This window comes from Accipiter gentilis, chromosome 7 (assembly GCF_929443795.1).
Source record: "Accipiter gentilis chromosome 7, bAccGen1.1, whole genome shotgun sequence".
Lineage (NCBI taxonomy): Eukaryota > Metazoa > Chordata > Aves > Accipitriformes > Accipitridae > Astur > Astur gentilis.
Window position 1 is genome coordinate 2,255,135 of NC_064886.1, and position 11,451 is coordinate 2,266,585.

The 11,451-nt window shown below is 58.1% G+C and overlaps 1 protein-coding gene across 2 annotated transcripts; it reads left to right on the forward strand.

Moving 5' to 3' along the window:
• The first annotated feature begins 1,413 nt into the window (after window positions 1–1,413).
• On the forward strand, window positions 1,414–9,608 carry TESC (tescalcin). 2 transcript variants are annotated; one of them, XM_049806818.1, is made up of 8 exons: window positions 1,454–2,991; window positions 6,834–6,903; window positions 7,941–8,021; window positions 8,268–8,407; window positions 8,500–8,561; window positions 8,632–8,739; window positions 9,209–9,256; window positions 9,361–9,608. In XM_049806818.1, exons 1-8 carry the CDS (start codon window positions 2,544–2,546, stop codon window positions 9,436–9,438), a joined length of 1,035 nt encoding a protein of 344 aa, XP_049662775.1. In that variant the 5' UTR covers window positions 1,454–2,543; the 3' UTR covers window positions 9,439–9,608. The 2 variants fall into 2 exon arrangements, with proteins under 2 accessions (XP_049662774.1, XP_049662775.1); XM_049806817.1 differs by lacking the exons at window positions 9,209–9,256; window positions 9,361–9,608 and having other exon boundaries at window positions 1,414–2,991; window positions 8,632–9,202.
• Window positions 9,609–11,451: the final 1,843 nt, after the last annotated feature.

Here is an 11,451-nt window from a genome sequence, read left to right on the forward strand (position 1 = left end):
CACCCACAGACTCTTAACGATTTCCGTTTTTGCATGGGGTGCAAAAGGGGAGCGTTACTGTGCAACAGGGGACAGATGTACTGCAAGTGACTTGCATACACAAGGCAACCCAGCCAGCCCTGTAACTAAAACCTCTCGTCACTTCAGCAAACATTTTGTAGAGAAACTGTGCTCTCAGGACAGGTCTACCTACCTACCCTGCTGTGCAGACCGTGTCAGTGCCTGGTTATGTGGGTGTTGGTGTCGTCCAGCAGAGTCGACACAGCCTTGTATGTGCCAAATTCGGAAAAGACTGGAGGCATTTCAATAGGCACCGCACAACATCAGCACAGGGTCCAAGTCCCATTTTGGGACTTCAGGCAAAACCAAAGGAAATGGTGTGTAAAGGCTCCCCCTTTTTTTGTTCCTGTTTGGTTAGGCATGCCCCTTGCCTCGTTCTGTCCCGCTGCTGGCTGTGCGGTAGGCTGTGTTGGGTTGAGTCTTTGGTCTTGGTGAGGAGGAATTCCCACATAAGTATTTGCAGCTGTGGGAGACCTCAGCCCAAGCATCCAGGGTGGCCAGGGAAAACTGGGAAACCCACCCCCCAGGCTACCTCTCTATCCCTGCTTGAGCAACCTCTTGAAATGCACATCAGTTCCCACAGGCTGAGCATCTGAAGTCCAGCACAGCCGGGAAGTGCCTCTTTGGGTTGATGGAGGTCACGCATGAGGTGTTCACCTATGCATCAGGCGGGTCTTCTGACCCCTCCTTCTCTCCTGGCAGCACAGGTGTCTTTGTAGTCACTGTTTCCCCCAGACGACAGCAGTGGATCCCAAAAGTTCCTTGTCTCCGTGAGTAATGTCTGGGTCTGCGTGTATGTACCTATGTTAAAGATGATATATATGCATATACATCACCATTTGTCCTGTTGTATCTGTGCGGAGTTCTCTTGGGAAAAGGGATGTTTTCCTTTCTGAAGGAGGTGGAATTGCAACGCTTCTCTTGTCTGACTTCACCGACCTGCTGTCCCAATGAGCAGCCACAGAACAGCCAGGGTGCTATCACATTAAAATGGCTTTCTGGAGGGCGAAATAAAAAATGCAGAGGGTGGGAAAGCGGGCAGGAAGCAAGTAGTAATTGCTGTCCGGATCGTTAGGAAAACGGCACAGAGCGGTGAGCAGCAGTCGTGGGCTGGTTTTGAGTGGTGCCACTGGGTCCGGTAGGTTATAAAGGTAGTGCCATTCCCAGACTTCCCCTAGCAGGGAGCGAGGGCTGTGGGCAGCAGCCTCCTGGGGGGGGGTTGTCCTCCCTTTCAGGATGATGTCTTGATGTGCGGCTGCTTGTGAGAGAGGCTGAAGAGCCACTCGGGGCCCTCTGCCAGCAAGGTGCGTTCCCTGGGGCAGGGGAGGGATGGCTAATGGTGCAGCATCCTCTTGGGAAGCCTTTCCCACCCCTCTGGGTGACACACAGGGCCATAGCGGGGGCGGGGGGGGGGCACTGTGGAGTGGCCTGACAGCCTCCAGAGCTGAGGGCTGGGTGGGTGGCCTCTGACAAACCGTGGTGGTTTGTCACCAGCTTTTACGGGGAAAAGAATGAGGCCCCTGGGCCCTGCACACCAGCCAACCCTGCCTTTGGATGGCAGAGAGCTGCATCCTCTGGGCCTCTGCTGCTGAGCAGAGGAGGGTGAGGGGAGGAAAAGATGACTTAGGGCTGGAGGAGGGCCCCTGAGGGTCTTCTGATCCCTTCCAGGCCACCTTCAGCTTTGTACCGGGTTGCTCAGGGTTGAGCATCTCCAAGGGCTGTCACAGCTCCATCGGTCCTGCCTGCCTGCCTGGTGGCTTTTCTCCCACACGAGGACACAGGGATGGGCTGCGTGGGCAAGGGCAGAGCGGTGCATGTGTTACCCCTCTCTCCTACCCTTCTCCTTTTGGCTGGGGATGCCTGGGCTGGGCAAAAAGACGTATTAGATGAAAAATTGTCTGCCCTAGGCTTGGAGGCTGAGGACTGCTGAGCCTCGGGATCCCTCTGACATTGACAGCTGAGGTTGCAGGATGGGGACATCTGTCCTTTCTTTTTTTTCTTTTTTTTTTTTTTTTAAACAGGTATTTTATTGGATCTGGTGCAGCTGGAGGCTGGAAATGATTTGGTTCATTTCCTGTTTATATTCGGCTTTAAAAAATAAACCACACTGGCTTGCTACCTCCTGCCACAGCGTGCTGTGCTGTCTGAGCTGCCTGCCTGTCTTAAAACCACTGTGTTGTCTCTTCAAAGCGGTTTGCTCTTACCCTCTGCTCGTGGGAGGCTGATGTGTCCCTGCCAGTGCTGGAGCCTGGTCTGCCAGCGAAAGAGATGGTGACAGAAGCCCCCACCTCTGCACTGGGCCCTGCCAAACCTGCCTGCCTGCTTCTGCCTCTCCCTGCCCGCTGGCCCTGCACTGCCTGGGGTCGCAGCCGGTGCCTCTGGCCCCTGAGGAGGGCTGGGTTTCTCTCTTTTGGGGGGGGGCTGCTGTGTCTGCCCTCTGTCCAGCCCCATTTCTCTCTTCCCAGCTCCCTGTGTGACTCTCGATGGGGGAAGCTGAAGGAGATGGTGGGGGAGCTTCCCCTGCCCCATCCTCAGTGACTGCAGCCAGGGGGGTGAGGGGGGCCAGTCGCTGCCCTTCTCCTGCCCTGAGTAGGCAAGGCCGGGTGCTTCAAGTGCCACCAGCCCATGAGGGACCACCGACGTGGGTCCCATCCACGCCGGCCCGTGGGGGTGGGGGTGGAGTGGGGAGGCTGTTAACTCTGGAACCTAACGACGGCGCGGCGGCGGGGAGCTCAGGGACCCGGGGGAGCCCCGCAGCCGCCGCCGCCGCCTCCTTCCTCGCCGCGCCCGCCTTTATAAGCGGCGGCGGCGGCGGATCCCGGTGCAGCGGCCCTCGGCGCGCCGCCTCCCGGCACGGCCCGGCCCGGCCCGGCATGGGCTCCGCGCACTCCGTGCCCGCCGAGATGCGGGAGCTGGCCGACAGGACCGGCTGTAAGTACCGGCCGCCGCGGGTCCCCGGGGCTACCTCGGCTGTCCGGCCCCCGCGGGGGGGGACATGTCACCCGGGGAGGGATGCAGGAATGTCACCGGGGGATGAAGGGATGAAGATTTTATTTTTTGGGGGTGGGGGTGCAGCTATGTCACCCCCAGGGCTGCACCCCCGCTGTTACCCAGGCGGGGTGTCAAGCGTGCACACGTGTGAGCTCCAGCAGCGCTTTTGCCCACCCACGCTGCTGGTGCAAGAAATTGTCCCCACGCTCCGCTGGTTTGCCCAGGAGCCACCGGCTCCGCTGCCGTCCGTCTGTCCATCCATCTGTCCGTCCGGTGATGCTCTGGGGGCTGATACGGTGCGTAACGCCTGGCGGGGGTGGGGGGGTGGTTTGCAGCAGGGACGTGGCCTAGAGCTGCAAACAGGACTCGGTGCGTAGGACGAGGTGGTCGTGTTCCTCCTGGGATATGTCATCCCTCCGGGATGCCCTGGGACGCGGCCAGCTCTGGGCACAGAGCTGGGGATGCTCCTGCCTGGTTCCTCCAGCCCCTGCTGTACTAAGAACAGGCTGGGATGGAGCGAGAGGTGGAGGACGGCAGCTCTGCCCACAGCCAAAGGATGTGCCGGGGCTGAGAGGGTCCAGCAACTCTCCCCGGCCCTGCTACGGGTCCTATGGGCACGTCGCCCTTCCTCCCCTCTCCTCCTCCTCCTCCTCCTCCTCCAGGGAGGGCTGAGAACCGCAGCACCCCGGGGTGAACTCAGCCCTCCCCGCAGGCAGGAGCCTGGGGAACCCCCCCCCTGGGGAGCAGCCCAGGGTGGGAGGAGGTTTTTGGGGAAACACCTTGGCCTGGGGATCCTGCTGCAGCAGGCAGCTCCTGCGCAGGCAGTGCTGCCCGTGGGCCTTTCTCTGGCATCTCCCCGTGGGAGGCACCTGCCTCATGCCCGAGTGCCCCTGGGAATCGGTCCCGGAGAAGGGTTTACAAAGGAAACACCCCCAAAAAGTCTCATCGAAACCAGAGGTCAGGGGTGGGGAGGGGGAGTGTGATGACCCTGTGCCCCGACCAGGGTGCATGGGCTCCCACCGTGCTGTGCCTGCTGCTAGAAAAACCTGGGGAACGCAAGTTTGTTTTTTTTCCACAGACTCGCTGCTGCGGTACAACCTCGTGGAGGTCATCACAGTCACCCTTGGGAGGAGCAGGAACAGGGCAGGGATCCCTGCGGGTCCCGAGGATGCACTCATGGCCTGTTTCTTCACCTTCTCCCCCCACTGCTTTAAACCCCAAAAGCCACAGGGTCACCCAGAGCTCTCTGCTCGGGGCCGTCGGGGCCCGTTCCCGTCCCTGCTGCCGTGTGTTTGATCACGAAGCTGCAGCAGAGGCATCTGCCAGGTGCTGCAGTGGCTCTTCCCGGGACGATGTGATCTTTTCCCACATCCAGGCTGGTCCAGCGAGGCAAAACAGGGCACAGGGAAGGCAGCTCGGGGCTGAGCCCCTCCAGCGCATCTCTTCCCTGGGGGATGCTCTTTGCTTGAGCAGCACAAACTGCTGCAGGCTGGGAAACAGCAAACCCAGCACCCTTCAGTTTAAATACTTTTTTTTTTTTTTTTTTTTTCTTCCCCTATAAGCATAGGTTGCCATGCTTGGACACGGGCCTGCAGCATCAGAGCGCTGAGGATGTTTCTCAGTGATACGAGCAGCCTCTCCTGCCCTTGAGCCAGTCCTTCTCGCAGGAAAGCCTTTGCCCTTTGTGCAGGTGCAGCTTTTTTTTTGGAAAGCAGCCGAGCGCTGCCGGCCTTTGCAGGACGGTGCAGTCCTCAGAGACCTGCCTGCATCGCAGCCCTGCGCTGCAGCGTGGGGGCCGGGCGAGGAAGACCTGGGTTTGGGGAAGGAGGGGGGGGGAAGAGCCGTCTCCTTTGCCTTGCAGCTGTGGGCTGGATGCAGAGCGGGGCTGGACCGACCGTAAGCATCCAGCCAGTGACCCCAGTTTTTTGACATGTCGGTGTTTAGGACATTTTTCTGAGAGATCAAAGATGTTGGTGTACAACCAAGTCCCAGATGTTGAAGGCTTGGTGGCCCAGCTGCTCCCATGGTGACGGTGGTGTTGTCAAGGGAGAAAGCAAAAGGTCACTTCTCCATGGCCTAAATTGGAAAGCAAAGTCCAGAGAAAGTTTCCGTGTGTGCGTGTGTGTGGACAGCAGCAGAGCACCAGAGAGGAGTTAGAGAAAAAAACACCATCATATAGGTAAATCGGTGGTGATCACCGCCTGAGAGCCAGTGGGTTCAGAGGGGGACCCCCTAAAGCCCATCCAGGGGGACTTAAACGGCCTCATCCTGCAAAGGGGCTGGTGGCTGCCAGCGTGGGCAGAGATCCTGGGCAGGCCCAGAGCCCCAGCAACAAGCACAGATGGGTTTCCAGTCCATTAATAAAGGTCTGTAAATGCTCAGCCTTACTGATCAATACAGTTTCTATTCCAAGGCTGTGAAACAACAGTCAGAAACGGAGCAAAGGACATTATTTAAACATAATAAAAGAGACAGAGGGAGCCGGCCAGCGAGCACCCAAGCTCAGCATTGACCCCTTGTCTTTCAGCTGCAGCAGTTAACCATTTGCAGTCCCTCAATTATACTTTAACATGCTTTTATCTTTCTCTGCGCCACTGGGAAAGGCTGACGACCAGCCGCCGGGGCCGCAGCGAGCGTTGGGGTCCAGCTGGCGCCCGGACAGACGCCACCAGCTCGAGCAAACAGAGCTGAAAGCAGCTTCCCTGGCTCTTGGGAATGGCTACTGTCAATAGTTGCACGAAAGAGTCAGGCTCTGCATGTCTTCAGGGGTTTGGAGAGCTTGGTTATGGCCTGTAGAGAATAGCTGGGAAAAAATAAAATAAAATAACCTGTGTCATGGGGTTAAGGAGATGAAAAGATGCCGTAACCTCAGCGCTCATGGGGCTCAAGGCAAGGTTGACGGGCATCCCAGTCCCTACCCCAGGCTGATGCTGGGGTGGGCACGGCCGCCTGCCCCAATGGGTCGGGGCTTCCCAGTGCCCCAGCTCCCTGTGAGCAGCAGCAGCTATTTCAAAGCCCTGCTTTGCTTTTTGGGGTACTGATGCTTCTCCTCTTCGTGTTCAGCCTTTCCTTCCCCCAGCAAGGCACAGGTGGCTGCTGTCAGCTTTGGGGTTTTCTTTTTGGGTTTTTTTAGTGTTATTTTCTGTCACCCGGTGTGGCCGTGGACATGAGCACATGAACCTCCCAGCTGCAAGGAGAGATGCCCCAGGGCAGGTTGCGATGCGCTGCCGGGGCACAGCTCCTGCCCACTGCGCCAACAACCCCCAAATTAAATGCTCAAGCCTGTTTGAAGGGTCTGCTACCAAGTTTCCTAAACTGGAGAAGGTGGGATGCTGCCGTGCCATGCCATGCAGGCTGGGCCAGGGGAGTTTCTGCAGACTGGGGACAAAACCAGCCCTTGGTGTCACCCCCCCCTGCAGCAAGCAAGGGACAGAGCACACAGGGACCGACGCAGTGAGATGGACCTTGCAGAGCTGCAGAGAGCCACCAAAGGGAAACAGGGATGGGGAAAAACTGTGCCAAAAAAGTGCCCAAGGCTGTTCCCTGCTGCAGGAATGATGCAGAGCAGGCACCCTTTTGGCTATTGCCGGACAGGGTGGGCTTTGGTGGTGTCCCTCTTGCAGGGAATAAGCTTTGCAGCAGGTTTTGGTGCCTGCCAGCCTCCTTGTGTCCCTGGGCAGGACTCGAGCTCTGCAGATGGGTGTCCTGGGGTTCCCCGGGAGCTGCCTTGTGTCCAGGGAACTCACCCCCCTCCCCATCACCTCTCTCTTTTCCCCCAACAGTCACCTCTGAACAAATCGAGCACTTACATCGACGATTCAAGCAGCTGAGCCGGGACCAGCTGACGATCCGGTATGGAGCTTCCATTGCCACTGCCGGGGCGATCCCTGTCCCGCCAGGGTCTGGTCAGAGCATCACTCGGGCTGGTGAAGGGTGCCTAGTCAGGGTGCCCAGCTCCCCGGGCTGCGAGAACGAGCGTGTCCTTGCCGGTCATCCCAGGGCCATGCAGAGCTGGCTCTCTGAAGGGTGGTATTGCAAATAGTGTGAGGAAAAATGAGTGGTGAAGCAGTGGCCTGAGAGGAAGGTTGCTCCTGCATCCCATTTTTTCTCCAGCTTTAGAAACAGTTTTGCGGAGGAAAGTGAGAAGTAAGTCCCTACACAGCAGTGACAGTGGGGTTTGCAGTTGCCCTTTTCCCCCCTCCTCGGCGTCTTTGCAGGCAATTGTGCACCAAAGCCATGACTCCGCTTTCTCGGAAAAGCTCTGGTACGTCCGACCAGCTTCACCAGCCACGTGAGGAGCCAGTGCGGGCGGGTGAGCCCAGCTGCCCTCTGCTTCCACTCCCTCCGAGATTATTTCTTGGCTCATTTACTTTATAAAAAGTTGATACCAAATGACCAGCACAGGTTCAAGCTGGCGTCTGTGCAGCAAACATGGGGCAGCAGCGGGACGGTGCAGGGCAGAGGAAGCCGAGGGGATGGTGGATGGCAGAAGCTCCTTCCCTCACCTCGTCCAGCCCTGTTCAGGACCTTATTCCTGGGAAAACTCTGAAAAACCATGCAGCCATTTGCAGATCGAGCCAAGCAAAGGGTCTCAGTATCAGCCCTGAGCTTCTGTGTCCCAGAGCTTCCCAAAGACCTGTTTTAGTGGGGACAAAATTCCCCCATAGCTGCACCAAGCACAGCCTGATGCGGCAGCGTGGCTTGCTTTCAGTCTGAATTGAGGCAAATAGGGGTTTCCATGCCAAACCTCTATTTTGTTGTTTTTTTTTTTCATGATTGCTCTGAAAGAATGGGGTCGGGGCTTCTGCCCCAGCCCTTCAGTGATTGTCGCAGCATCTCCCTCCTCTGCAGCTCCCTCACACTTTGGGCTGTGTCTGTTTCCTTTGCAGCAAGGAGAATTTTGACAGCATCCCCGATCTAGAGTTCAACCCAATTAGGGGGAAAATCGTCCATGCTTTTTTCGACAAGCGGTAAGAATATCCCTGGCACCGTGGGGAGGGTCGGGGTAATTGGTTTATCCTCTGAAAGCGGGATGTAACTGCGCAAAGATCTTCTCTCTAAAGGCTGGGATGGAGCCAAGGTGAAAATTACAGACATTTAAGCTAAGTTTTAGGGAAAAACCTGTCCTAAAGCTTTGCTGAGGGACGCACCGTGCTCTGTGGTGGGTGGCTGGGATGGTCCCGGCTGCCCGTCACTGACGGCTCCGCTCTTGGCAGGAACCTGCGGCAGGAGTCGGATGGGCTGGCGGATGAGATAAACTTCGAAGACTTCCTGACCATCATGTCCTACTTCAGACCCATCGAGATGAACATGGACGAGGAACAACTCGATCGCTTCCGGAAAGAGAAACTTAAATGTGAGGCTCGCCCAAAGCCCAGGGCCGGGGAAGGGTGGGAATGGTGGGAAGGGGCTGCCCTGACCCTGCCATGCTCCTCTCATCTCTCCCAGTCCTCTTCCATATGTATGACTCGGACCACGACGGGAAGATCACGCTGCAGGAGTATAGAAATGTAACGTATGGTCCCTCCTGCCCCATCACCACCGAATTCCTGGCCCCGGCTTTGACCCCCTGCCTCGTAGGTGGTGGAGGAGCTGCTGTCGGGGAACCCTCACCTGGAGAAGGAATCGGCGCGGTCCATCGCTGACGGGGCCATGATGGAGGCAGCCAGCATCTGTGTGGGACAAATGGTGGGAGCCGGTTCCTTGCTCTATCGCGACACAGAGATACACAGATGGTATCGAAAACAGGGCTGGAAGGTGTCCATCCTGCCCGGCGCATCTTCCCTGTCCCCACGCTGCTTTGGCTGGAGAAGATTTTTTTGCAGGCAGCAGCTTTCAGGGTTGTTTTTTTGGTTTGGTTTTTTTTTTTTTCCCCTTGTAAGAGCCCTAGGGGGATAAGCAAGCAGCATCCCATAAAGCATGATCCTCAGTGCGTGGGGCTTTAGTGCTTATAAAAAGGGCAGCCCCTTGCAGCCATAGTGGTTCTGGGAACCAATTTTGGGCTGGCCATGGGGCACGGTGTGGGACCAGCGCTGTGTGCCCATGGGAGACGTGTCCCACAGCCCCAAGAGACCCATCCTCTGGTCACCCAGTGCCCCGAGGCCCCTGCCCCATCGGCGTGGGGCACCTGTAATGTTTTCTCTCTTGCTGTGCACAGGGGCCAGACCAGGTGTATGAGGGCATCACCTTTGAAGACTTCCTTAAGGTTGGTGGCATCTCCGCTCGTCTCCCCCGGAGGAGGGTGCTGGGTGGTGGCAGGGACCTGGGCGTTTGGCCCCTGGTCCCACTCACCCCCCCTTCCCCTTGCAGATGTGGCAGGGAATCGACATCGAGACCAAGATGCACGTCCGCTTCCTCAACATGGAGACCATCGCGCACTGCTACTGACCTACAGGAGGAGGAGGAGGAGGAGGAAGACAAGGACTCTGCAGCAGCTCCGTCTTCCTGGCACCAAGCGCTTTGTACCTGCCCGCGTGCCTGTCCCGTAGTGGGGCTGCCTTCTGCTCTTTAGAAACATAAGAGGCTTTTATCTGTAATAAAAGGTATTTCTCTTTTTACTCCTTGCTGAGAAATACTCTGTCCGTCCATCACCCAGTGCCTGGCAGAGTCTCTCCCGGTGCAGAAAGCCTCCGTAAATCCTGGTCACCCCATAAATTTGAATTTTTAGCCTCTGCCATGTGCTGCTCTGGGGAAGGAGCTGCCCAACTTGTGCCGTAAACCCCGCTGATCCCCAGGCCACGGGGAGTGTGTGCAGGCAAGGATGGGGATGCTGAGGGGCAGGAGGTGAAGGCAGCATCCTCAGCACCTGGAAGGGCAATCACATCCCCCTCTGTATCCCACAAGATGCTCAAGCCAGCGAAGGTGGCAGCAGCACAAGGAATAACCCTGATTTAAACCCAAACCAGCCACCTTGGCTGCATCTGCCAGCCGAAAGCCAGGCAGGAGGAGCAACGTGGGACCATGCCGGGGCCCGGGCTTTGCAACCGGCAGCCCCCCCACTGGGGCTGGGGCACAGGCAGCAGGGATGCGGGGACATGGGGACGTGGGCTCCTGGCAGCCGGTTGGCTCCCGCCCCCACATGTTCCCGCTAGAACAAGGCACCAGAGATAAGGGTTTGTTTACTGGTATTAATAACTGGATGGCTCGAGGCGGATTTCTGTCTCTAAGGCAGCCTGAGCTGGGAAGGGAGGGGGAGAAAAAAGGGCAATGGCTATTTTTAGAAAAGCTGGAAAGATTTGTTTGTTTTATCAAAAATAGCTTCCCCCGGTGACATGTACGCTTGACGGAAAAATAGCCCACGCCACAGCAAGCAGCCGGCAGTGCGATGGATGCACAACCACGTACGGCCCCGGAGCCGGCCCCCCTCCAGCCCCCCATGGGCAGCGAGTGCCCGGCCTCTCCCTGGCTCAGGGCACGAATAATTTCTCCTACATCTCCGCATCAGTGGGGGTTTCTGCGCTGCCCAGGCATCCCCAGAGGGTAGATAAGGGCTTGCCCTTGCAGGCTTTTGTAGCTTTGCCTCTCCGAAAAACCCCGCTCTCCGTTCAGAGCTGCTGGACCACGGCCCCTGCACCGGAGCAGCTCTTGAGAGCCAGCAGCAGGAGAGCAGCCGCGCTAACCCGGCGAAGGACAGCCCTTCCCTGCAATGCAGTCCTGTCCTGGAGAGACCTGTGCTGCTCGGCGGCACCGAGGACAGGCTGGGGCTGACCTGGCTTCGGAAGGAGCCGCAGGAACGGAGCCAATCCCCTCTCGCAGCCCCACACCTGGGGATGCCACCATGCCGAGGCTGGATGTGCCGCGAAGCTGTGGGACAGCGCCGCTGCCATCCGTGGCGTTGGTCGAGCCGTTACTCGTGTTGGTTGAGCCGTTACTGGTGGTGTTTGAGCCGTTGCTGGTGTTGGTTGAGCCGTCACGGCGCTGGCACGTGGTGCTTGACCTGGGCTGGGTGGCGAGAGCCAGGGTTGGTGCCGGCGCTGCGGGCAGGGCTGAGCATTGGGGGCCGGGGAGGAGATGATGGCGATGGTGGTCCCGGCTCTTCCAGTGCAGCTTTTCAGGCCCTGAGGGTCTCCTGGTGCTGCCTGGTGGCAGCCACAGCTTTCTTGGAGTTTGCAGGGCTCTGGGACTCTTCAGGCCTGTTCTCCTCTTGCTCCTCCCGACACCTCCATCTCCTGGGCTCGTGCCCAGCTCCACCGCATCAGCACCAACTGGTGCAGAGGGTCAGAGCCCGACCTCTCGGCTGAGACCGAACCTCCTCTGCATCCTGAACCTCCTCATCCCCCCTCTGCCAGCCCCCCAGCGCTCCCTTCCCTCCCTACACACACGAGAGCGCAACATCCAGCTTCTCCCCAAATCCCCAGGTTTCAGGAGGAGACCCAGGCTCCTTTCCCCTTTTCCTCCCAG